This window comes from Lacerta agilis, chromosome 7, assembly GCF_009819535.1.
Source record: "Lacerta agilis isolate rLacAgi1 chromosome 7, rLacAgi1.pri, whole genome shotgun sequence".
Taxonomy (NCBI): domain Eukaryota; kingdom Metazoa; phylum Chordata; class Lepidosauria; order Squamata; family Lacertidae; genus Lacerta; species Lacerta agilis.
The window spans coordinates 81,568,502-81,593,565 of NC_046318.1; the positions used below are offsets into that span (position 1 = coordinate 81,568,502).

The 25,064-nt window shown below is 46.4% G+C and overlaps 1 protein-coding gene across 1 annotated transcript; it reads left to right on the plus strand.

The window, feature by feature from the left end:
* Positions 1-873: 873 nt before the first annotated feature.
* Positions 874-4,752, plus strand: LOC117050486 (uncharacterized protein K02A2.6-like). The gene has a single exon (XM_033156152.1). The coding sequence runs from the start codon at positions 874-876 to the stop codon at positions 4,750-4,752; it is 3,879 nt and encodes a 1,292-aa protein (XP_033012043.1).
* The last annotated feature ends 20,312 nt before the right edge of the window (positions 4,753-25,064 follow it).

A 25,064-nucleotide genomic window follows, 5' to 3' on the forward strand; every position in this document is an offset into this window, starting at 1 on the left:
GCTTCCGCTTGGTCAAATATCTGAGTAGGAGAGTGGAAGAATCATAGAATCATAGAATCATAGAGTTGGAAGAGACCACAAGGGCCATCCAGTCCAACCCCCTGCCAAGCAGGAAACACCATCTGTTGTGTATGGGAACCAATAGGAGCTGTTCAACCACCTTACAGGGTCCGCCTCCTGGCGCGACCTAGCCAATTACAGACGAGCTTGGTGGGTGAACACTCCTATCGGAAACAAGTTAACTTACAGAGTTTAGCAGCAGCTAGTCAGTCTGGCTCGGGCAGGCTCACAGGCAACATGGCTGTTCTTGAAGTCTAGTTCTGTTTTCAATAATAAAGGACTTTTGGAACCTACACAGCCTCTGCCTCTTGTTCCAGCTGAGTATGTAACACTGGCGACGAAGGTGGGATGCTTGCCCAGCCAGTTTTAAGGCCTGAGTTGTAGGCCTGAGTTGTAGGCCTAGATTTGAGGCCTAAGTTGATACTGCAGCACCGGCCTGCCACACACAGTGAGCCTGAGTTGGAGGCCTGGACTTGAGGCCTGAGTGTCACTGCAGCACCGCCCTGCCGCTCAAAGTGAGTGCGACATCCAGTCACGCTGGACCCTGCGGAGAACTCCGGTGGCGAAGAAGGGTCAGCAGCTCCTTCGGAATCGACCACCACCACACAAGCGACAGCTCAAGGTGCGAAAATGGCCGCTGGGCTGACTAGGCCACCACCAGACTTTGACTTGAGCCATTCCGAGCAATGGCCTCAATGGCTCCGCCGAATAAAGAGCTATGTTCGGCTTCAAGGGTTTACTAGGGAAATTGATAAAGTAGATGTGCTTCTCACCGTGCTGGGAAGTTCTGCCATCACCTTACTGGAGGGTTTGATGGCACCTAAGAACATTGAGGACTGCTCTTTCGATGAGCTAACAAAGGCAATGACAGGGCACCTTGCACCCCAGCCGTCAAAGAACCACCGCCGTTACGATTTTGCCCACAGAGAGCAACAAGCGCATGAGTCAGTAAATGAGTATATTGCTGCTCTCAGGGAAATTGCGATGTATTGTCAATTCACTAACCTGGAGGAGCGTCTGTTGGAAAGGTTCATCGTTGGCGTGCGAGACAGCCATCTCCGCCGCAAGCTGCTGGCGAAAGATGACATCACGATGGCCACAGCCATGAACATGGCCATGGCTTCCGAGAAGGATAATGCCCACGGAAGGGCCCCAATTTCCCGAGCAGAAGGGGGGACCCCTCGTGTTCAGCGAGACCATTCATCTTCTGGCGATTCCCCCGAGGATGTCCACCGAACCCTAGGCCAACCCGACCGCAACCGCCGCTCCCAAGCTGCGCGCAAGTCGAACCAGCATCAGTCCAACCCACACAGCACCTGTGCCAGTTGTGGAGAGAACCATGATCGTAAGACATGCAGGTTCCGTGACGTCACGTGTCGAGGCTGTGGCAAAGCCGGGCACATCATGCGTGTCTGCCGTTCCAAGAACGCAGGAATACGACCCAGACAACGCGTGCACGAGGCCCTCGAAGAGGTGGAGTTGCAGTCAATCTCTTCAGACAGGGTATATCAGTTTCCATCCCTGGGATCTAATAAGCTTAGGGTGCAAGTTAGAATCGAGGGAAAGCCGTGCAATATGGAGCTGGATACCGGCTCATCGTATTCCATAATATCGGACAAGACATTTAGAGAGCTTTTTCCCAAACGGCCCCCACCTCTCCGACCAGCCACTGTGGTGTTACGAGACTTCCAGAGAAATATAATTCAGCTAAGGGGTATGGGCACTTTCAAGGTTCAGTTTAAGAATCACATTAAGAAATTGGACCTCATCATAACTAAGGGGCCCTTTACCAGCCTTTTGGGTTTGGCGTGGTTTGGCCCGTTAGGCTTAAGCGTGTCAGGACTAAATCAAATTTCACCTGGGACAGGATTTGAGTCAATCTGCCAGGAGTTTCCATCAGTTTTTGACGGAACCTTAGGCCTTTACAAGGGACCCCCGATCTCCCTACAGATCAATCCCATGGTGCAACCCATTAGGGTCAAGGCTCGTAGAGTTCCGTTTGCGCTCAAACCCAAAATTGAGGAGGAACTGGACCGTTTAGTGGCACAGGGAGTTTTAGAGCCGGTTACATCGGGCTCATGGGAAACCCCAATTGTCACCCCGGTTAAACCTGATGGCTCAGTCCGCATTTGTGGTGACTACAAGTGCACCCTGAACCGGGCCCTGCAGGACCATGCCTACCCGGTTCCAATAGTGAGCCATGTATTGGCCAACCTGGCTGGGGCCAAGGTCTTCGGAAAGCTGGACTTGGCACAAGCGTACCAGCAGCTACCCGTGGATGAGGCCACAGCTGACGCCCAAACAATAGTTACCCATAAGGGCGCCTTCAGAGTTAAACGTCTGCAGTTTGGAATCAGCGTGGCTCCAGGGGTATTCCAGAGTCTAATGGACCATCTTCTTAAAGGCATCCCTGGAGTCACGCCGTTCTTCGACGATGTGTTGATCGCTGCGCCGTCGAGGGAGGACTTCGCCGCTAGCTTAAGGACAGTGCTACAACGCTTCCAGGCGGCAGGACTTAAGGTCAAACAGAAAAAGTGCCTATTGGGAGTGAACAGCGTGGACTTCTTGGGGTTCCGAGTGGATGCAGACGGCCTCCATCCAACCGAGGACAAGGTGCGTGCCATTTGTGATGCCCCCGCCCCTAAGAACAAGGCAGAATTGCAAGCTTTTTTGGGACTCCTCAATTTCTACCATGCGTTCCTGCCACACAAGGCGGCAGTGGCCGAGCCCTTGCACAGGCTTTTGGACAAAAAAGCATGTTGGGTGTGGGGCCCACGGCAGGCAAAATCTTTCCAAGGGGTCAAAGAATTGCTTATCTCTAATTCGGTGTTGATGCATTTTGATGAAAATCTCCCAGTTGTGTTGGCGTGCGATGCTTCCCCGTACGGGGTGGGCGCGGTTCTGGGCCACCAACTATCGGACGGAAGAGAAGTCCCAGTGGCGTACTTCTCCCAAACCCTCACACCAGCAGAACGCAATTACTCCCAGATTGATAAGGAGGGTCTGGCAGTGGTTAAAGGAGTAAAAAAATTTCATGACTTCCTTTATGGCCGGCCCTTCACTATCGTGACGGACCATAAGCCTCTCTTGGGACTCCTTGCCCCCGATCGCCAGACGCCTCAGACGCTCTCCCCTCGGGTTCTGCGTTGGTCCATTTTCTTGGCCGGCTATCAATATTCCTTAGAGCACCGACCCGGAAAAGCCATGGGGCACGCTGATGCTCTCAGCCGCTTACCGCTGCCTGAGAATGGTCCAGATCCTGCTCCGGCTCACCAGATAATGCAACTGGAGGACTTACCTGACCAACCCCTACATGTGAAAGACGTGGCTGCTGCAACAGCGAAAGACAGGTTGTTGGCTCGTGTTGCAGAGTGGGTGGGGAGGGGTTGGCCTGAAAAGCCAGGACCGGAATTCTCAAGCTTCACAGCTCGCAAAGACGAGTTGTCGTCACACAGGGGGTGTATACTGTGGGGTAGCCGAGTCATAGTTCCCCCCTCACTTAGGAGAAAGGTCTTAGAAGGTTTGCATGTGTCCCATCCAGGAATAGTCCGGATGAAGGCACTGGCCCGGAGTTATGTCTGGTGGCCGGGCATAGATGCCGAGATTGAAGGGTGGGTTAAACATTGTGAACCCTGCCAAGTGTCGCGGCCGGATCCCCCCAAGGCACCAGTTCAGTCCTGGGAATCCACACGGTCCCCATGGTCCAGGGTGCACATAGATTATGCAGGGCCCTTCCAGGGCCAACTGTTCCTCATCGTGGTGGATTCCCATTCCAAGTGGCTCGAGGTGACACCGACCTCCACCATGTCCAGTAGGGCGACTATAAACTCACTCAGGAAGTTATTTGCCACACACGGCTTGCCTGACACCCTGGTGAGTGACAATGGAACAGCTTTCACTTCAGCGGAATTCCAAGAGTTTGTGTCTAAGAATGGAATCCGCCACATCAGGTCGGCTCCCTTTCATCCAGCCACCAATGGCCAAGCAGAACGTATGGTTCGCACAACTAAAGATGCGCTCAGGCGTATAATACAGGGAGACTGGACCCTCCGTTTATCAGAGTTTTTGTTGGCTCAACACGTCACCCCAAGTGCAACCACGGGCCATAGCCCAGCAGAGTTGCTTATGGGAAGGAGGCTCACTACTCTCCTGGATCGCATACATCCCGACAGGGCCTTAGAGCAGCGACCACACACCGTGGAGCGGAAAGCACCTAAGGGATTTGCCCCAGGGGATCCTGTATATGTTCGGAACTATGGGTTTGGACCAGGTTGGGTACCAGGCACCATTGAGCGCTGTACAGGGCCGGTTTCCTATGAGGTGAGGCTGGAGGGTGGACTGGTTTGGAAAAGACACCTCGACCAGATCAGACCCCGGTCATCTCCCGACCCAGTACGGCCAGCGGAACCACAGGGTAGTGCAACAGACGCAGCTGGTGACTTGGCAACTGGGACAAGTGGGGAAACGGAGGGTGTGCCGCCAACCGAGACACCTCAACAGTGCGATCCTGGGCCGGTGCCCACAGCAGCCCCGCAACCGGCAACACCTGCAGAGCCGCCTCGGTTGATGGCACCAATCAGCAAACAGGGACTTGGAGATGTTCCTCAGTCGCAGGTGCAGACCCCGGAACTGCGACGGTCCCAAAGAGAACGTAAACGTCCAACACACCTTAAAGATTTTATTTGTTCATAATGTTTGGAATTTGGGGGGAGGGGTGTTGTGTATGGGAACCAATAGGAGCTGTTCAACCACCTTACAGGGTCCGCCTCCTGGCGCGACCTAGCCAATTACAGACGAGCTTGGTGGGTGAACACTCCTATCGGAAACAAGTTAACTTACAGAGTTTAGCAGCAGCTAGTCAGTCTGGCTCGGGCAGGCTCACAGGCAACATGGCTGTTCTTGAAGTCTAGTTCTGTTTTCAATAATAAAGGACTTTTGGAACCTACACAGCCTCTGCCTCTTGTTCCAGCTGAGTATGTAACACCATCAAAGCATTCCTGACAGATGGCTGTCAAGCCTCCGCTTAAAGACCTCCAAAGAAGGAGACTCCACCACACTCCTTGGCAGCAAATTCCACTGTCGGACAGCTCTTACTGTCAGGAAGTTCTTCCTAATGTTTAGGTGGAATCTTCTTTCTTGTAGTTTGAATCCATTGCCCCGTGTCCGCTTCTCTGGAGCAGCAGAAAACAACCTTTCACCCTCCTCTATATGACATCCTTTGATATATTTGAACATGGCTATCATATCACCCCTTAACCTTCTCTTCTCCAGGCTAAACATACCCAGCTCCCTAAGCCGTTCCTCATAAGGCATCGTTTCCAGGCCTTTGACCATTTCAGTTGCCCTCCTCTGGACATGTTCCAGCTTGTCAGTATCCTTATTGAACTGTGGTGCCCAGACCTGGACACAGTATTCCAGGTGAGGTCTGACCAGAGCGGAATACAGTGGTACTATTAACTTCCCTTGATCTAGATGCTATACTCCTATTGATGCAGCCCAGAATTGCATTGGCTTTTTTAGCTGCTGCATCACACTGTTGACTCATGTCAAGTTTATGGTCTACCAAGACTCCTAGATCCTTTTCACATGTACTGCTCTCAAGCCAGTTGTCACCCATCCTGTATTTGTGCCTTTCATTTTTTTTGCCCAAGTGTAGTACTTTACTTTTTTTTTTTTTTTTTTTGCCCAAGTGTAGTACTTTACATTTATCCCTGTTAAAATTCATCTTGTTTGCTTTGGCCCAGTTGTCTAATCTGTTAAGGTCATTTTGAAGTGTGATCCTGTCCTCTGGGGTATTAGCCACCCCTCCCAATTTGGTGTCATCTGCAAACTTGATCAGGATGCCCTCAAGCCCATCATCCTAGTCATTGATAAAGATGTTGAATAAGACTGGGCTCAGTGGGAGAGCACCTGCTTGGCATGCAGAAGGTCTTAGGTTCAATCCCCAGCAGCTGCAGTTAGGACTGGAAATGTCCCCTGTCTGAGAGCAGCTGCCAGTCAGTGCAGACAATACTGAATTAGATGGATCAATTGTCTAACTCGGTTTAAGGCACTTCCTCTGCTCCCAAATCGGAAGCCACAAAGGAAGTTCATAAAAGAAATGAAACTGCTCAGGGTTGAACTGCATATTCCGGTTTGCCACAAATCTTAGACTAAGAACTCCTTTCCAGAACGTATGTTTCCCTCTCCTATTTCCCCCCACTCCCACAACTGCAAAGAGAAAAGAAAAACTCTGTTAAGTTGACATTTGCGGTAATGCAGGATGGCAGGTGAATTAGGCAAGGAGTTAATTAAAGTCTGAGAGTTAATTAATGAGATCCACTGCACATTAAAGATCATTACTTCATCTGAAAAGAGTAATTAGAGAGTCGTTTCTGGTGCACTTTTATTCTCTTGGGTGTTAACATTGACACACCACATAAGTCATTCAGTGTTAGGCAAATAATCCACTGGTCCCACTGTTTACTCTGACTGCTATGGAAGCATAACAAAGTTGAGCTGCGTCGTGTGAGAGTTCTTGCATCAAAGACTCTTCCTGATTCTTCCTTCTCCTGGGACAGGATTAAACCTCTGGGTATGTAGAGTGTAGGGGGGAAAGCCATCATCTCTCAAGAGCTGGGCCAAACATCATTCATTCCATTCCATTCATTTCATTGGCTGGAATCTGTCCTGGATTGATGGACTCCTTTATCATTCATTTTTGTGGGGTGTGGCAGGATGATGATAAAATAAAGTAAAGGTTGAAACTTGAGGTGAAGAAGAGAAGAAGAAGAGTTTGGATTTGATACCCCGCTTTATCACTACCCGAAAGAGTCTCCAAGCGGCTAACATTCTCCTTTCCCTTCCTCCCCCACAACAAACACTCTGTGAGGTGAGTGGGGCAGGGAGACTTCAAAGAAGTGTGACTAGCCCAAGGTCACCCAGCAGCTGCATGTGGAGGAGTGGAGACACAAACCTGGTTCACCAGATTATGAGTCCACCGCTGTTAACCACTACGCCACACTGGCTCTCTGATTCCTTTGCTACGACATCTTCAGTGGTTGCCCACATGTTGCTGAACCTGGTTCAGGGATATGCGAAGCCCTGAAAAACTTCAAGTCTACCAGGCCAGCCCTGGACTAGAAGACTGCCAGGTGTGGTGGAGATTTCACAACCTGACCTCACCTTCTGCTCTTCTTTAGCTCCTTGCAGGGCACACTATGTAAATGTAGCAAACAGGTAAGGTGCTTGCAAAGAGCTCTGGGTTAGAAGGGGAGTCAATGCTGCTTGCCGATTTCCCATTGGGGCAACTGGTTGGCCACTGTGAGAACAGGATGCTGGACTATATGGGCCAGTGGCCTGATCCAGCAGGCTGCTCTTAGAATCATAGAATCATAGAAGTGCCCAGTTGGAGGGTCATCTAGTCCAGGAATCTCAACTAAAGCATCCATGACAGATGGACATCCTACTTCTGCCTCTAAACCTCCAAGGAAGGAGAGTCCACAACTACCCAAGGGAGTCTGTTCAATGTATGTTCTTCAACTCTAATTTTCTAACCACAAGGACTGGATGGCACCGACTCTACTCTGCCGCAGGAGGAATTAGACAAGTGATGAAAAGCAGAGAAGTAAATAAATAAGCTGTGTTCAAAATTAATTGAGGACCTCACCCTGACTCTGGTCTTATTTTGGTTATAATAAAGACTTATAGACAGGGTCTGAGTGCCATACAACATTGAGCTTTCACCTTTGCTGCCCCCTTGGCTCAGAACATTTTGATTGATACGAAGAGGCTTTTAAATTGTTAGCTGCGCGCTGCAGTAGCTTACCATAAATTCCCCATTTGATTTCAAATGTAATTGATGAATGCTCTTGGTGAAGCGGGGCTCTGGTACACGCACACACACCCCTTGCTTTTTATAAAGGTACCACTGAAGGCCCCCCGGGCACAAATGCATCATTATACCTGCAGCTTTCACATCTTTTAACTTACCTTGTGCTGCCAGTCTCTCTTCCTAAGGGGAACCGTTTGTGAAAGGTAGCAATTAAGAGATGTTGTTTCCTCCCCTGCTGCAAAACTTGGACAGAGCAAAGGGAAGAGAGAGAGGGAGAGAGAGAGAAGAAGGAGGAGGAGGAGGAGGAGGAATTGAGGAAGGGGAGGGGAGGAGGGAGGAGGAGGGGGACGAGGGAGAGAAGGAGGAGGGAGGGGAGGGGAGGAGGGGGACAACAAGGTTAAGGGGTGATATGATAGCAATGTTCAAATATATAAAAGGATGCCATATAGAGGAGGGAGAAAGGTTGTTTTCTGCTGCTCCAGAGAAGCGGACACGGGGCAATGGATTCAAACTACAAGAAAGAAGATTCCACCTAAACATTAGGAAGAACTTCCTGACAGTAAAAGCTGTCGGACAGTGGAATTTGCTGCCAAGGAGTGTGGTGGAGTCTCCTTCTTTGGAGGTCTTTAAGCGGAGACTTGACAGCCATCTGTCAGGAATGCTTTGATGGTGTTTCCTGCTTGGCAGGGGGTTGGACTGGATGGCCCTTGTGGTCTCTTCCAACTCTAGGATTCTAACATCTGCCAATATGCCAATAAGGCCATTATCAAAGCAGATCTATTGAGGAGGGAGACCAGGAATGAACAGTGTTGTTTTTCAAGAAAAAAAGGTGCCAGAACTCACCTTGAGTGCCTCCCTTGTTCTCTTATAATGGCAATGACACCCACCTGAAAGGTGCCGGAACTAAATTCTGGTGAGTTCTGGCTGGGGGGTGGGGGTGGGAATGAATGAATGAATGAATGGCAGGACACTCCTGGTCACATGACAAAAGGTTGGTCTGTTGTACGCTTATTTTTATTTTATTTATAGCATTTGGATGCTGCCCAGCTACATAAAGAAATTCAGCCGAGACATAAAACTGTAACATCAACTCAACAAAATCAAAATTTGCCACGTATCCCAAATTAAAGCACACTTTTTAAAAAACAGAAACCAAGCAGCCCAGACTAGATAATTTATTTAGAAGGCTTGAGTGACTAGAAAGATCTTCATTGAGGGTTGAAAAGAACACAAATGATGTCAAGCAAGCCTCCTTGGGATAGCCAGTGTGCCATTACAAGAAAGGTCCTCTCGCTGCTCCTACTTAATTCAGGATAGACACCCAGATCAGGGCTTCCCAAAGGGATTTTAAGGTTTATAGCAGGGGTGCAGAACCTCAGGAAAGGGCGCTTCTCACAAATGTGGCTTAGGACCCTCATACCTAAGGGACCGCCTCTCCTGGTATGTCCCGGGTAGGACCTTAAGGTCCTCAAAGAATAACTTTTTGGAGGTCCCGAGCCACAAGGATGCCAGGTTGGCTTCAACTAGGGCCAGGGCCTTCTCAGTACTGGCCCCGACTTGGTGGAACGGTCTGTCACAAGAGACCAGGGCCCTGCGGGATTTGGCATCTTTCCGCAGGGCCTGCAAGATGGTGCTGTTCCACCTGGCCTTTGGATTGGTTTCAGTTTAACCCTGATGTTTCATTCCTTTGATGTGATTGGTGGGCTACTTAAAAATGAGGCTGCAGTCTAGATTAAATTTTATATTGCTTTTTAATCTGTATTTTAATGAATTGTTTTATGTTTTTGTTGTGATTTTATTGGTGTTAGCCACCCTGAGCCCGGTTTGGCGGGGAAGGGCAGGGTATAAATAAAAATTTATTATTATTATTATTATTATTATTATTATTATTATTATTATTATTATTATTAATGTACTGCAGTTCTGCTGGGTTCCCTTGGAAATTCTTGTGTGTTTATTTTGAGACACAAGAACCAAATCCACCTGAAATTTTGTAGGCAACTATCTATTGATAGCAGGGCTAGTGGACGCTCAAAACCATTTCTCAAGACCTATTGAATCTCTCAATACTTTTTTGCTTCAGGCAGCTTCGCTTGAGGAAACATTTCTTCCAAGTTGGGGGGGGGGGAGGTAAAGGACCCCTGGACAGTTACATCCAGTCAAAGGTGATTACGGGGTTGCAGCGCTCATCTCGATTTCAGTCCGAGGGAGCTGGCGTTTGTCCACAGACAGCTTTTCTGGGTCATGTGGCTAGCATGTCTAAACCTCTTCTGGCGTAATGGAACACCGTGATGGAAACAAGAGCGCATGGAAACACCGTTTACCTTCCTGCCACAGTGGTACCCATTTTTCTACTTGCACTGGTGTGCTTTCGAACTGCTAGGTTGGCAGGAGCTGGGACAAAGCAACGTGAACTCACCCTGTCGTAGGGATTCGAACCACTGACATTCTAATCAGCAAGCCCAAGAGGCTCAATGGTTTAGACCACAGACCTGTTGGTGGCAACTAAGACCATTACAAGAACCACCAGAATCCTCCGTGTTTACACCCACTCAGCTTTGGCTAGGCCTGCTGGAGCAAATTTCAAGAGCACAAATTCAGCAGAATGGTGAGCGGACGGCTTTCGCTACACAAAACTGTGCAGAAAATCAGTAAGAGGCATGCAAATGACTTGGCGGTCGTTAGGAATCCTCTCATGCCGTGTTAAGTTGGCCGTTTAGCATCAAATTATGTTGATTCTTCCCTTCTATAGGACACACTCATGCATAGCGTAGGAGCTTCTGAAATGTTTATGCATGATGATATTTGGAATAAAGAGAGCCAAGGCTCCATTAAAGTCCGCGTGCTGAGTCTCTTATCAAGTCAATTCCTGAAGGATGGGGAAAAAATGGGAACAGCTTTGCGATAGGAATAAAAATGCCACTCCAAAAGGCTGCTTTGTTTTCCGCAGCAGAATTTGAGATGCACTGAAAACTTAAAGCTGATCTAAATTTAAAAGGAGACATTAAAATGCCTGTAAGTGGGTCTCTCATCACACTGAAATCCCAGGTCCTAAACCTAGCCTGGGCAGCAGTTTTTAGCTCATTACAAGGCTGTCCGAGTTACTCTTTGTTGAGATCCACATGAAAAACTGGTCCTTGGGTAGCATCTTGGTGGATTTTCTTGCCAGGAACTACAGGTGAGACTGAGGCTTAGTTCTTCCCAAGCACACCTGGTTTTGACCTAGAATCATAGAATCTTAGAGTTGGAAGGAACCCGAAGGTCATCTAGTCCAACCCTTTGAAATGCAGGAATCTCAGCTAAAGCATCCAGGACCAATAACTACTTCATGCTGCACATTGAAGCTCTTGTGAATGAATGCTTCTCTCTCTCTCTCTCTCTCTCTCTCTCTCTCTCTCTCTGTGTGTGTGTGTGTGTGTGTGTGTATCCATGCACTTAGAAAATTAGCATGCAAGATAGCAACCTACCCCTAGTTTTCTGGGTGCGGGAAATGCCTTTTTTCATGGAGGAGCCATCCAAGTACCTGTAATCTGAAGGGACACAGTCAAGAAACAGATTTACCTCCTCAGCTGCTGTTTCTGAGAACTTGGGGATGAAAATCACAAGGTTCCTCACGAACATCAGTGCCTGAAGGCATGGGTTCCCTTCCTTATCCAAACCAAGGCATACCGAGGTAGATCTGGATCTTCTGGTAGATCTCCGGGTGACTTGCAGGAGATCAGGAAAGATTTCTAGCCCACAATTGTTTAATAGCAGCAACAAAAATAACCCTTTTCCTCATCAACCAAATTATACTGCTGCAATGAACAAAGCTTGAAGTGGATTTTTGTGCAAAGCTCTGTTCAGTTCTAGCACTCAGATTCATGGACCCCCAAATTCAGCTCTGGTTGGTGGACTTTAAGATTCTATTAAAAAGCAGATCCTCAAGCATGAAGCCCACCCATCTCCGATACACATTTGTCGCGGAGTAACAGAAGACTTTACCAAATGGAATAATCCTTTGGAAGACATTCATGATCAGTTTCTCTTCCATTTATGCTTACTCTCGTTGGGTGATAGGGCCTTTTGACCCACACACACCCTTCAAAAAGATACCTAGACAGCATAATAAAAAGCAGAGACATCACCTTGCTGACAAAGGTCTGTATAGTTAAAGCTATGGTTTTCCCAGTAGTGATGTATGGAAGTGAGAGCTGGACCATAAAGAAGACTGATCGCCGAAGAATTGATGCTTTTGAGATGGTTGGACAGTGTTCTCGAAGCTACCAACATGAGTCTGACCAAACTGCGGGAGGCAGTGGAAGACAGGAGTGCCTGGCATGCTTTGGTCCATGGGGTCATGAAGAGTCGGACACAATTAAATGACTAAACAACAACAACAACAAAAGAACGTTAAGGTGAGCCTGCTGGATTAGGTCAGTAGACCATTTGCTGGAAGCCACCATTGCCTCCTGTGAGAGTGAATTCCAGGAGAATAATAATAATAATAATAATAATAATAATAATAATAATAATTCCCCGCCCTTCTGGTTGGGTTTCCCTAGCCACTCTGGGCATCTCCCAATAGAATATTAAAAACACAATAAAACATCAAACATTTAAAAGTTCACTGCAGATGGTGACAGCAGTCACGAAATTAGAAGACGCCTGCTTCTTGGGAGAAAAGCAATGACAAACCTAGACAGCATCTTAAGAAGCAAAGACATCACCTTGCCGACAAAGGTCCGTATAGTTAAAGCTATGGTTTTCCCAGTAGTAATGTACGGAAGTGAGAGCTGGACCATCAAGAAGGCTGATCGCCGAAGAATTGATGCTTTTGAATTATGGTGCTGGAGGAGATTCTTGAGAGTCCCATGGACTGCAAGAAGATCAAACGTATCCATTTGGAAGGAACCAGCCCTGAGTGCTCACTGGAAGGACAGATCCTGAAGTTGAGGCTCCAATACTTTGGCCACCTCATGAGAAGAGAAGACTCCCTAGAAAAGACTCTGATGTTGGGAAAGATGGAGGGCACAAGGAGAAGGGGACAACAGAGGATTAGATGGTTGGACAATGTTCTCGAAGCGACTAGCATGAGTTTGGCCAAACTGCGGGAGGCAGTGGAGGATAGGGGTGCTTGGCGTGCTCTGGTCCATGGGGTCACGAAGAGTCAGACATGACTGAATGACTGAACAACAACAACAACAACAACACATAAGATGCAGGTGACGCTGTGGGTTAAACCACAGAGACTAGGGCTTGCCGATCAGAAGGTCAGCGGTTCAAATCCCCGCGACGGGGTGAGCTCCCATTGCTCGGTCCCTGCTCCTGCCAACCTAGCAGTTTGAAAGCATGTCAAAGTGCAAATAGATAAATAGGTACCGCTCCGGCAGGAAGGTAAACGGCATTTCCGTACGCTGCTCTGGTTTGCCAAAAGTGGCTTTGTCATGATGGCCACATGACCCGGAAGCTGTACGCCCGCTCCCTTGGCCAGTAATGCGAGATGAGCCCCGCAACCCCAGAGTCATCCGCGACTGGACCTAATGGTCAGGGGTCCCTTTACATTACACATAAACACACACAGAGTTTCTGGGATCTAATAAACTGTCACAGCTTAAAGCACTTTCCTGTTAATGTAGACCTTAGCATTATATTGCTATAAAGAAATCTGCCCTTAAATTTCCTTCCACAGTGAAAATGGCTTCCAATTGTTTGCCTTTTTCTTAAGGCACTTTATAATTTTTTTTAAAGCTGTTTTTATTAAAGCTTGCAAAACAAAGAAAAAAACAATGTACAGATGTGAACAAACATTTTTTAAAATCAAAACCAATTGGAAGAAAATAAAGAAGAAAAGAAAATAGAAAGACTTCTGATTCTCTGTCCTGTCTGTCAACCTTAAAACATATGCAAAACTCTTCCTCCATAATAACATCCAACTCTTCTGCTGTCCAGAAACCAACCTTTTCTCAATCTTCAAATCCAGGTATCACAAGAAGAAAACTTCTGAAATATCGGACGGTCGATTTCAGTACATCACTTCCCTCTGAACCTTCTAGAATTTCCTCCTCCCCCCCCCATCTTCTTCCCCACACTAACCATCTTTCCAGGTGGCAAATCTTGCTGAAAGTGTTTTAAGTCTCAGCCATGGTATAATAAGTTGAATCAGATCATGCATTCATGAGAGTGAACAGCAGCAAAAAAAAATCTAATCAACCCCCCCCCCCCCAAGATGCAATTTGGACTCGCTCCAAAGAAAGCCATCTGAAAGCTGACTGCATGCGTACGATTCAGATCCCTTGCCAGTTGCATCAGAGGCGTTGTTGAAAGCTTCGTCTCAAGGGCTGCGCATTGAACTTTGCAAGTGTTTTGTTTCTGTCTGCCTTTTTTGTGGGGAAAGCTGATACATGTTCGGCTCTGATCCCTCCTCCACTATGCTCAAAGCCCAACCAGAGGTGCCTTTGAGTTTCAAAGACACTCAACTCTCTTCGGTACAAGAGGACTCTCGGCAGCCTAAACAGTTTTGATTAAAGATGAAAGTACGCTGAAGATTACACGCCAAAAAGCAAGAGCACACAAGAGAGAGAGAGTGATGTCAGCGACGGAAGGAACATGCACCCAGTAGATTACTGTTCCTACTCCGAGAGCAGAGCTCTACTTTCAATAATTCTTCCGTTGCCAGCCAAACTTCTCACGATCCCAACAGCCTTGGCCATAGAAAACACAATGAACTTGCGGAACAAAGATCAGCCTGACTCTATCTACCCTCCAGTTTTCTAGGGATGCAGTTTTGAACGTCTGCTCAAAGCGTTCTATTTCAGCTTCAATGGACTCCTGTGATCGCTCTTCCTTGGAAACAGTGGATAATAACAGAGAATTGCAGCAGAGATATTGCCCGGGTTATCCGAAATCAATATATGTGTGAATCTTCACAGCTCTGCAATCTCTCCCCACTGCTTAAGAACATAAGAGGATTCCCGCTAGATCAGGCCAAAGCCCCATCTAGTCCAGCAGATGGTTCTCACCGAGGCAAGCCAGATGTCCATGGGGAGAGCCCACAATCAGGACTTGAACTCAAGATCACCACTTGTGATTCTCAGCAACTGGTATGCAGCGGCTGCAGAAGGTAGTGATAATGGACTGTAGCTACTGATAGCCTTATTGTCCATGAATCTTCTGCCTAATCTTCTGAATTGTTACCAGCTACATACAAAATAACCTCTCCAGACTTCTCCCCCACTGTGGCTCCTCTGCCTCCTGATCTTAGCCCCTACATTACAGCAGAGCTGTGAAACTGTGTCATTCAAAATGTTGCTGAACTCTGTTGCAGATATTAATACTGTATTGCACAGTTTGAAGTGACTGGAAGCATCAGAACTGACTCCTTTTGGAAATAAAGCATTGTCCGGACCCATATAACAAAAAAAACAACAACATTATTCAAACTTTTACTGGCAGAACTCTTTAAAATAAAACAGAATACATCATATGGTATGTCCCACAGCAGAACTCTTTAAAAACAGAACATAAGAAGCGAAGATACATGCAAAGTTATCCACACATTGTCTTCTGCTGTCCAGCACAGGCTCAGCATCTTACAAAATATGAAATAATCCAAACAGATCTATAAGCAAAAGTCTCTCTCTCTCTCTCTCTCTATCTCTCTCTCTCTCTCTCTCTATCTCTCTCTCTCTCTCTTTCTCTCTCTCTCTCCCCGCAGCATCCAGGCTTTCTATTCTCCCTTCAGGAGAGCTTCATTTTACATCTTCATTCCACTGAGTTTGGGACACAAAGGCTAAAGGCAACTCCCTTCAAAAGGGACATTTTGCAACTCAATACCTCTCACATGATCTAAGGTTACAATACTCACATGTTGGCTACCAGAGAACAACAATGGCTTAATCATTAACTCAGCAAGGAACTCAAAGTCCTTTAAAATGCAACTGTGGGAAAACCCCAATATTAGCAAGACACATTTTTCATTTCTGTGTGGATTAGCGGTAAATCTTTTATACTTAACAAGCTCCCTTCAGGCCTAACCATTGGTCATGCTGGCTGGGCTGATAGGAATAATAGCTGAACAATATTTGGAGAGTCAAAGTTTCCCTATCCCTGCACATATACAATTGCAGTATCAGCCATGCTTGTTTATGTGTGTGACAAAAGGACAGAATGTTGTTCAGTTCTTCGCTATAATGGATGAGCATATGGAGAGTAGAGCTATTTGAGCTCAGTTTGGATTGTAGCTACATGAATTCCCTTGTTAGGTCCATTTTGAGCCTCAGACCCCATCGATGTTCCTCAGGAACCAGATGAAATATTTGTAGAAGATATAAGTTTAATATGGATAAAATGCTGTTTGTGTGCATTGTGTATGAAACTTAATGGAGGTTTGCATTTGCAGAGAACTGTAGCAAGTGCACAAAAAAGTGCTTCTACAATTAAAGCTGTAGAAAAAGAGGATTTGCAATGTTGTGTTAATTGATGGTCTGTTTCTGGGGGTCTGGGTCTCTCTCAGAAGCTGCCAGCTACTTCTACGAAAACAACTTGCTTATTTGAATCATAATCATAATAATAATAATTTATTTATACCCCGCCCATCTGGCTGGGTTGACCCAGCCACTCTGGCCGGATTCCAACAAAATATTAAAGGACAATAAAGCTTCCATAAACAGGACTGCCTTCAGATGTCTTCTACAAGTCTGGTAGTTGCTTTTCTCTTTGACATCTGGTGGGAGGGCGTTTCACAGGGCGGGTGCCACTATCAAGAAAGCTCTCTGCCTGGTTCCCTGTAACAACTTGGCTTCTTGCAGTGAGGTAACCTCCAGAAGGCCCTCAGTGCTCAACCTCAGTGTCCGGGTGGATCGATGGGGATGGAGACGCTCTTTCAGGTATACTGGACCGAGGCTGTTTAGGGCTTTAAAGGTCAGCACCAACACTTTGAATTGTGCCCGGAAATGTACTGGGAGCCAATGTAGGTCTTTCAAGACTGGTGTTATGTGGTCTCGGCGGCTGCTCCCAGTCACCAGTCCAGCTGCCGCATCGTGGATTAGTTGTAGTTTCCACGTCAATTTCAAAGGTAGCCCCACATAGAGCACATTGCAGTAGTCCAAGTGAGAGATAACTAGAGCATGCACCACTCTGGCGAGACAGTCCGCGGGCAGATAAGAGTCCAAAATGACTCCCAGGCTTTGCACCTGGTCCTTCAGGGGGCACAATTACCCCAGTCCGGAAATGTACTGGGAGCCAATGTAGGTCTTTCAAGACTGGTGTTATGTGGTCTCGGCGGCCACTCCCAGTCACCAGTCTAGCTGCCACATTCTGGATTAATTGCAGTTTCCGGGTCACCTTCAAAGGCAGCCCCACGTAGAGTGCATTGCAGTAGTCCAAGCGGGAGATAACCAGAGCATGCACCACTCTGGCAAGACAGTCCGCGGGCAGGTAGGGTCTCAGCCTGCATACCAGATGGAGCTGGTAGACAGCTGCCCTGAACGCAGAATTAACCTGTGCCTCCATGGACAGCTGTGAGTCCAAAATGACTCCCAGGCTGCACACCTGGTCCTTCAGGGGCACAGTTACCCATTCAGGACCAGGGAGTCCTCCACACCTGCCCGTCTCCTGTCCCCCCAAAACAGTACTTCTGTCTTGTCAGGATTCAACCTCAATCTGTTAGCCGCCATCCATCCTCCAACCGCCTCCAGACACTCACACAGGACCTTCACGGCCTTCACTGGTTCTGATTTGAAAGAGAGGTAGAGCTGGGTATCATCCGCATACTGATGAACACCTTTCTTTCTCTTTGGGATCAGCGCGAATAGTTTTTGGCCTTTATTAACAAATAAAAACCTAAAGAAAACTGGATTGCATTGCTAGAAGCTTAAGAGCAATATGTTGATTTGTGTTTGCAACAAGGGTTTTGTAACAAGTTTAAAGACTGTTTGCAGTAAAACAGTGTTTTTCAACCACTGTTCCGCGGCACACTAGTGTACCGCGAGATGTTGCCTGGTGTGCTGTGGGAAAAATTGAAAAATTCAAGAGAATTACTTTATATATAGTCAATATAGGCACAGAGTTACATTTTTTAACATTTTCTAATGGTGGTGTGCCTCGTGATTTTTTTCATGAAACAAGTGTGCCTTTGCTCAAAAAAGGTTGAAAAACACTGCAGTAAAACATCGGAACTCCTTTCTTGTGGTCGACAGCTGATTGGTTCATACTCTGCACAATGTCCGGATCAGGGAATTCTGCTAATATAACTCAACAGTCTTTTTCTGGTACCTCAGCAATCTCTGAACTTCCCCTCCCTCCTCTTGCTCCTTTCCGCAACCTCCAATAGACACTGGTGCATTACAGCAACCCCTCATAGAACACAATTTTAAAGGCTTGTTGTTTGGAACTGGCACAACATTACAGCAGCTTATCTCACCCTGACTTGCTTTATGCATGTCTCTTAAAAGGCGATAGGCTACTTTTCTTGAACACAAACCAAAGCAGCTAAGAGGGGGGAATCAATCAAACACACAAACTGCCACTGCAAATAAAAATATCAATTCTAAGAATATCTCTGAGGTCTGAAGCCACAGAGCCTGCTTCCATCGGAAAAGCTTCTTCGCCCTTTCGCCATTCATCTCAGCAACAAAGGTTCAACCCAAATCGCACAAGAATTCATAAAGAATAAGAAAAAACCATCCAGGAAACTGTTATATTTGAAGTGTTTTCTGGTGCACACAGTTAATTTAAAGAGGAGAGGCTTATGCAATAATGCAATTAACAAAGTGGGTTCACAATGAATGCCCCCAATAACTTCCTGGAGAGAGAGGATTTATGCCGCTGCGTGTCTGATGTTGGGAAAAGCTCATTTGCTGCTTGTCTTGCGACATGTAACAATAAAGCTCTGTTTCGTTTGCAAATAAATCTTCCTTGGAAATAAATACATTTGCAGGACCCAACTTGTTTCTGTAAGGGCAATATGCTTTGGACTGCTTTTAACACATTGTTTCAACTGTGGCAACTCCCCCTGGGATCTTAGGGTGAAGGGTTAATAATTTACAGGTGAGTGGACCAGATTTAAAAGAGCAGCCCTCTGATGGTCGCTTGACATAATTTTGTAAAAACAAAAAAACAAAAAACCGCAACATACTTTAGTGTTGAGCTGAAAAGCGTTGCAGATATCAATATTGTGCAGGTTAGAAGCAATAGGAGTGAAAGTTCCTAATTTATTGGTAAAGGAATCCAAGAGTGGCTTATCAGAGCCATGAGGTCTGAGCTACAACAACCATCTCAAACCTCTCTACACATGGAACTTCTCAGGTAGACTGGGGGGAACAATAGCTCGATTAACTAGTTCCTCCCAAAGTGAGGAAAAGTGGACATAGCTAAGCCTGGAAGGACAGCTTACTCTATGATATTAACCCTTTCAAGCATTACCGTATTTTTCGCTCCATATGGCGCACCGGACCATAGGGTGCACCTCGTTTTTAGAGGAGGAAACAAGAATTTTTTTTCTGGTTTTCCTCCTCTAAAAGCCCTGTTTTTTGTGTTTTTTTTTTTTTCTTTTTGAGGATCAGCTAAAAGTTTTGCAGCTTTTTTGCAAAGGAAAAAGCCCTGTTTTTCTGAGGATCAGCTAAAAGTTTTGTAGCTTTTTTGCAAAGGGAAAAGCCCTGTTTTTTGTGGGTTTTTTTGAGGATCAGCTAAAAGTTTTGCAGCTTTTTTGCAAAGGGAGAAAAGCAAAGAGGAAAAGCCCCATTTTTATGAGGTTCAACTCACATTTCTGCAGCTTCTGAAGGAAACGGAGACATTTCTACAGTTTCCAGACAGATAATCTAATCAGCCAGTCACATGTTGCTGGGAAAACAAACAACCTCCCTCTGGAGGGTGGGGCTGAAAGGGAGCCAGGACTCTTATCTCTCTCCCAATCTCTTGCTGCTCAGCTGCTCAGCGGGGTCCTTTCAACACCCACTTTTCTCTTTGTAAAATAAAAAGCACTATCTGCTTTTGGCCCCTGGGCAAGTGACCACCATTCGCTCCATAGGACGCACAGGTATTTCCCCTTAATTTTTAGGAGGTAAAAGTGTGTCTTATGGAGCGAAAAATACGGTACTTAGACTTAAGCATGTTGGTTATATGAGGCTGGTTATCCCACAGATTTTTTTTTGGGGGGGGGTGTATGTGTTCTGAGGCACGGGTGGCGCTGTGGTCTAAACCACAGAGCCTAGGGCTTGCCGATCAGAAGGTCGGTGGTTCGAATCCCTGCGACGGGATGAGCTCCCTTTGTTTGGTCCCAGCTCCTGCCAACCTAGCAGTTCGAAAACACGCCAATGCAAGTAGATAAATAGGTACCACTCCAGCAGGAAGGTAAACGGCGTTTCCGTGCGCTGCTCTGGTTCGCCAGAAGCGGTTTTGTCATGCTGGCCATATGGCCCGGAAGCTGTCTGCGGACAAACGGCGGCTTCCTCGGCCTATAGAGCGAGATGAGCACTGCAACCCCAGAGTCATCCGCAACTGGACCTAATGGTCAGGGGTACCTTTACCTTTATGTGCTCTGAGTAGTACATGGTTAGAGAAGATGTTGTATATGTTTTTGTACTGTAAACCACCTTATATTCCTTGGGTGAAGGGCAGTATATTGTTGCTGTTGGCAAATATCTGTCTTGGGAGACAATGGGTTGCACCTCCAGGGTGCAGCATATAAATTTAATTGAGGAGGAGGAGGAGGAGGAGGAGGAGGAGGAGGAGGAGGAGGAGGAGGAGAAGAAGAAGAAGAAGAAGAAGAAGAAGAAGAAGAAGAAGAAGAAGAAGAAGAAGAAGAAGAAGATAACCTGTTTTGAAGAGGCAAAACCAGTTGCATGTTTCTCCAGAATGTGGCACAAATAATAACTTAGGAAACGTGGCTCTGAATTGCCTTCTTCCCCTGCCCCCCAGCAAATCTCCTTCACTGCTGTCATTGACTACTCAAGTTTTTGATCCTCATACTCTTTCTTAAAATAAATTATATTTTTTTAAAAAACCCTTCCTTGCACTTTGCATTTTGCACAGCTTGCTGCCCCAGAGTTTAATATACAGCCTCACGGATTTTGTCGCCGAGATACGGAGTTTGTGCTTTCATCTCCGCAGGTTCTCATTTCCTGATGGCAATGTCAATATCTCAGTACCCCAGTGGATTTATGGGACGAGTTACAGATAGCAAGACTTCCTTGGCAATTAGTACACCTGCCTCTGCTTGGTGGCCCCAATTCCCACAGGCTTACCCTAATCACATACGGAACTGCTGGAGTCTTGAAGAGCTTAAAGAGTCATGCAGGTGTTTAAGGACATGGTTGGATTCTCCCATCTCCTTCCTGCCGTATTTAAAAATATGCATCTCAATGGAAAATGGGAATCTTTTGACTGCTTTGAACGAAATAAGGTCACATTTGCACCATGCGTTAAAAGTGTTATGATGCAGCTTTAAACAGTCACAGCTTCCCCCAAAGAATTCTGGGAGATGTAGTTTGTTATGGGGACTGGTAGTTGATAGGAGACCCCTATTCCCCTCACTAGGGTTGCCATATTTCAAAAAGTGAAAATCTGGATACAAAAGTTCTTGAGCTTTTTTCTTTCTTTTTTTTAGTTTTGCCCAAGTTGCAAAGATTTTTGTTTATCAAAAATGCTAGCTCCCTCCCCCCCTCTCTCTATATATGAATGAGATGTTTTTGAGCTAATTTTAAGGAAAATGGGCAAAAACAAGACTGCCAACATGAATTGCCATATGTCTGGATTTTCCCGGACATTTCCTCCTGGACACTGCTTCCGATTGCAGTATTCTGGGAGTGTCCGGGGAAATCCGGACGTATGACAATCTTCTCCACTCCCCCACCCAAACTACGATAAATCCCTTTTCACAGGGAACTCTGAGAATTGGCGCTCTGGGACGGTAATGAGCATATCCTAACGAGTAAGACAGAGAAAAGGAACCCCAAGAGTTGGTGCTCATGCAATAACTGCCAAGACTGTGGCCATGGGCCACACAGGTATTTATACCATATGGAACGGGCACAGCTAGAGGTGCATCTGTAAGAAATTGATCTTTTAGAGCAGGCACGTCCAACAGGTAGATCGTGATCTACCGGTAGATCACTGGACGTCTGTGGTAGATCACTTGCTCCCCCAAAGAAGTTCAACAACTTTGGCTCCCCTAAAAAAAAAAGCTCTCTTTTTTTGCCCTCTTTGAATCGACTCTCGACTCTGGCTCCACATACAAAACAACTTTTTGAATACTTTTGGATACGGACTTATAAATCATTTGTTGTTGAGTCAAACCTCTTATGTTCTACATTGTAACGAATTATACGTATGTGACTTTAAAGCTGTTTTTCTGTTAGAATTTACAAGCCTGTAACTCTTACCAGAATATATACCTTTATTTGACTGCAACTCATGAGTAGGATTTGTTCCTAGTATTGAAATTTCTGGCCAGAGTTCTTGGTGTGTGTGTGCTTTTTTTTTTGCCCTGCATCCCCCCAAAACAGGGCTTTCCTTCTCCCTAAAAAAACCTCAACAACAACTTTGACCTGAATGAGTAAAAAATGGGGCTTTCCTCCTCCCCCAAAAAGCTCAACAACTTTGACCTGAACCCCAAAAAAGGGGGTAGATCACTGCCAGTTTTTAATTCTGTAAGTAAATCGCAGTCTCTTGGCCACCCCTGTTTTAGAATGATAGAACCTACACTCTGGAATTACTTGCCTATTGACATCACTCAGGTGCATTCACTAGATGTGTGTGTGTGTGTGTGTGTGTGTGTGTGTGTGTGTGTGTGTGTATGTATGTATATATATATATATATATATATATATATATATATATATATATATATATATAGCCGCTTGATAAAATCATTTTTCTTTAAGCAAGCCTGCCCTGACAGTTGCTGCATGTTTTAATCTATTTTTAGATTGTTTCCAATTATTTTATCTGTGGAATGTTTCCAAGAGTTGGTTTCACAGAGAACTTTGTAGCTTTATTCTCTTTGCCAACCGTTTTGTGGTTTGCTTGTCTTTTTACAATCAAGCGGCATATAAGTTTCATGGGAAAGAACTCTTGATGTTGTACATTTAACGGAGGTAAAACATTCTGATTCAGACCTGGAATTCTAAACATGCTTACTGGGATTGTAAATCCCCATGAAACCAGCAAGAAAACATTACACCTAGGATTGGGCTATAAATTCTACAACCATAGCATCTTCCATTACGACTCCCTTGCATCTCATTGTTTCCTGCGAGATTGGGTCTCATCTAACAAGCTAGATTTGGTTTTCATTTTCCACTTTATTGCATTTTAGTTTTTACTTATTTTGTGTCTTTTGAAGAAGCGCCCCTCTTCTCTCGTTTTTCAACTTGTTATCTTCCATTTTGAATAGTCTGCTGGAGTTATTCCTACTCACACGATGTTTTCAAGCTGATATCTCTACACATGAGGACTAGAAACATTCCCCCCCCTCTTTTTTCAGCATGAAGAATTCAGATCCTCCCGTTTGCACTAAATTAAGAGGATTCCGCTTCCAGCCCACCCACCCCAGACTCTCTTCCGGAGGCTTTGTTATCAGAAGAAAGCAATTTTCCCTCGCTATCTCTGCTTCGCGGCGAGGAAGAGGAGTCCGGCTCATCTTCCCCAAGCACCCGCTGAGGTATTAAAAATAAATTAGATATAAAGAAGGAGGCCCTGGGAGATTAAACAGAAACCAAGATTTTGAGCACAATTATTCATAACCAGAGAACTTTGCTATTGGGAAGGATGCTATCTGTGAATAATAAAGGATCTGCTTTTGTATTCATCATATGGACGCTCCATGATTAAATGGTGGTTGTTCGCAAAATTACATGTGAAGGAAGGGAGGAGACAGAGGGAGAGAAAGAGAGGGTGGGGGGTTTACAAAAATGCTGACGCTGTAAATCAAGCCGAACCAATCTTCTGTCTTCCCAAACATCACTTACAGGGAAATTAATGCTCTGCACCTAGAAGCGAGGCCTTCACCTCGGAGTAATAGGGAAGCAGCAGCAACAACAACAACTGTGTTCCGGCCCCGCTGTGTAATTAGAAATAATGGCACTCTCCCATTTTATTGGTAGCCAAGGAAGGGGTGTCTTATGTTTGTCTGAGAGTAGGTAGGAGAAGATGGATATAAGTTGTTTCAGCTCCTTCCGCTTCCTCATATTTCTTCCGCCTATTGCGCTGGAATTTTTTTTTTTTACCCATTAAAAGCGGAGTTAATATCCTCGCCTCCAACTTTCGTGCAATGAAAGGGAAACATAAATGGGGAAACTGGAAAAGTAGGAGCTGGATAAATCCATCAAGAAGACCCCAGAAGGTCTCTTGTATCTCATCAGTCAGCTGGGATAAGGATGCTCTGCCACAAAGCTGTGTGCAACTTATTTCAGTGAAGACCAGAATTTAATCCATCAAAATTCCAAATATGATTTTAGAATTAAGCTATCCTATAGACGATGTCTACTCGGATGTAAGCCCCACTGATTTCAAGTGGTTATTTTGTGGTTTTATAGTGCAGTTCAGGGGTCCTCAAACTACGGGCCGTGGGCCGAATCTGGCCCACCAGGGTCATGAATCCGGCCTGCATGGCCATTTAAGAACCCGCCAAGAGTCCGAGGCGGAAACGCCGCGACGGCATGTCGTAGCCGTCTCTACCAATGAAAGGCCACGGCGGTGTTTACCTCAGCGCAGCGGCTCTACCAATGAAAGGCTCCACACAGCACTGAGGTAATTGCCGCCATGGCCTTTCATTGGTAGAGCCGCCGTCACGCCTCAGACTATCTCAGCCTCGCTGTTTCAGCCTCGCAGTGAAGCCAAAAGTCAGAGGTTGAAACGTGGTGCCTCCTCCCTCCCTCCTCCCGGCTTCTTGCCGCCCTGCCTGAGCAAAGTAGAAGTGGGCTGGGGTTGGTTGGTGCCTGCCACATTCTCTGGACATGCTGAGGGGGCGGAGAAGGGGCAGCTCTGAAACCACGCCCCCTGCCCACGCCACCTCCCCCCTCTCCGGAGCCCTTTCACACGCCACTCATTGTCCCGCTGCCTCCGCCAGCCCCTGTCGCTCATTCCACACAGGTCAGCAGCCACCAGGGCTCATCAGGCGCTGTGGAGAAGGGAGGGGAGAGTCGGTTGGGGGGGTGGCGGTGGAGGTAGAGAGAAATAAGGGTCCCTAAGAGAAGGTTCTCCCGGGGAGGAG

Bases quoted from the DNA above. Each gene is read 5' to 3' on its own strand.
- LOC117050486 (XM_033156152.1), top strand. From the start codon at position 874: ATGGCACCTAAGAACATTGAGGACTGCTCTTTCGATGAGCTAACAAAG.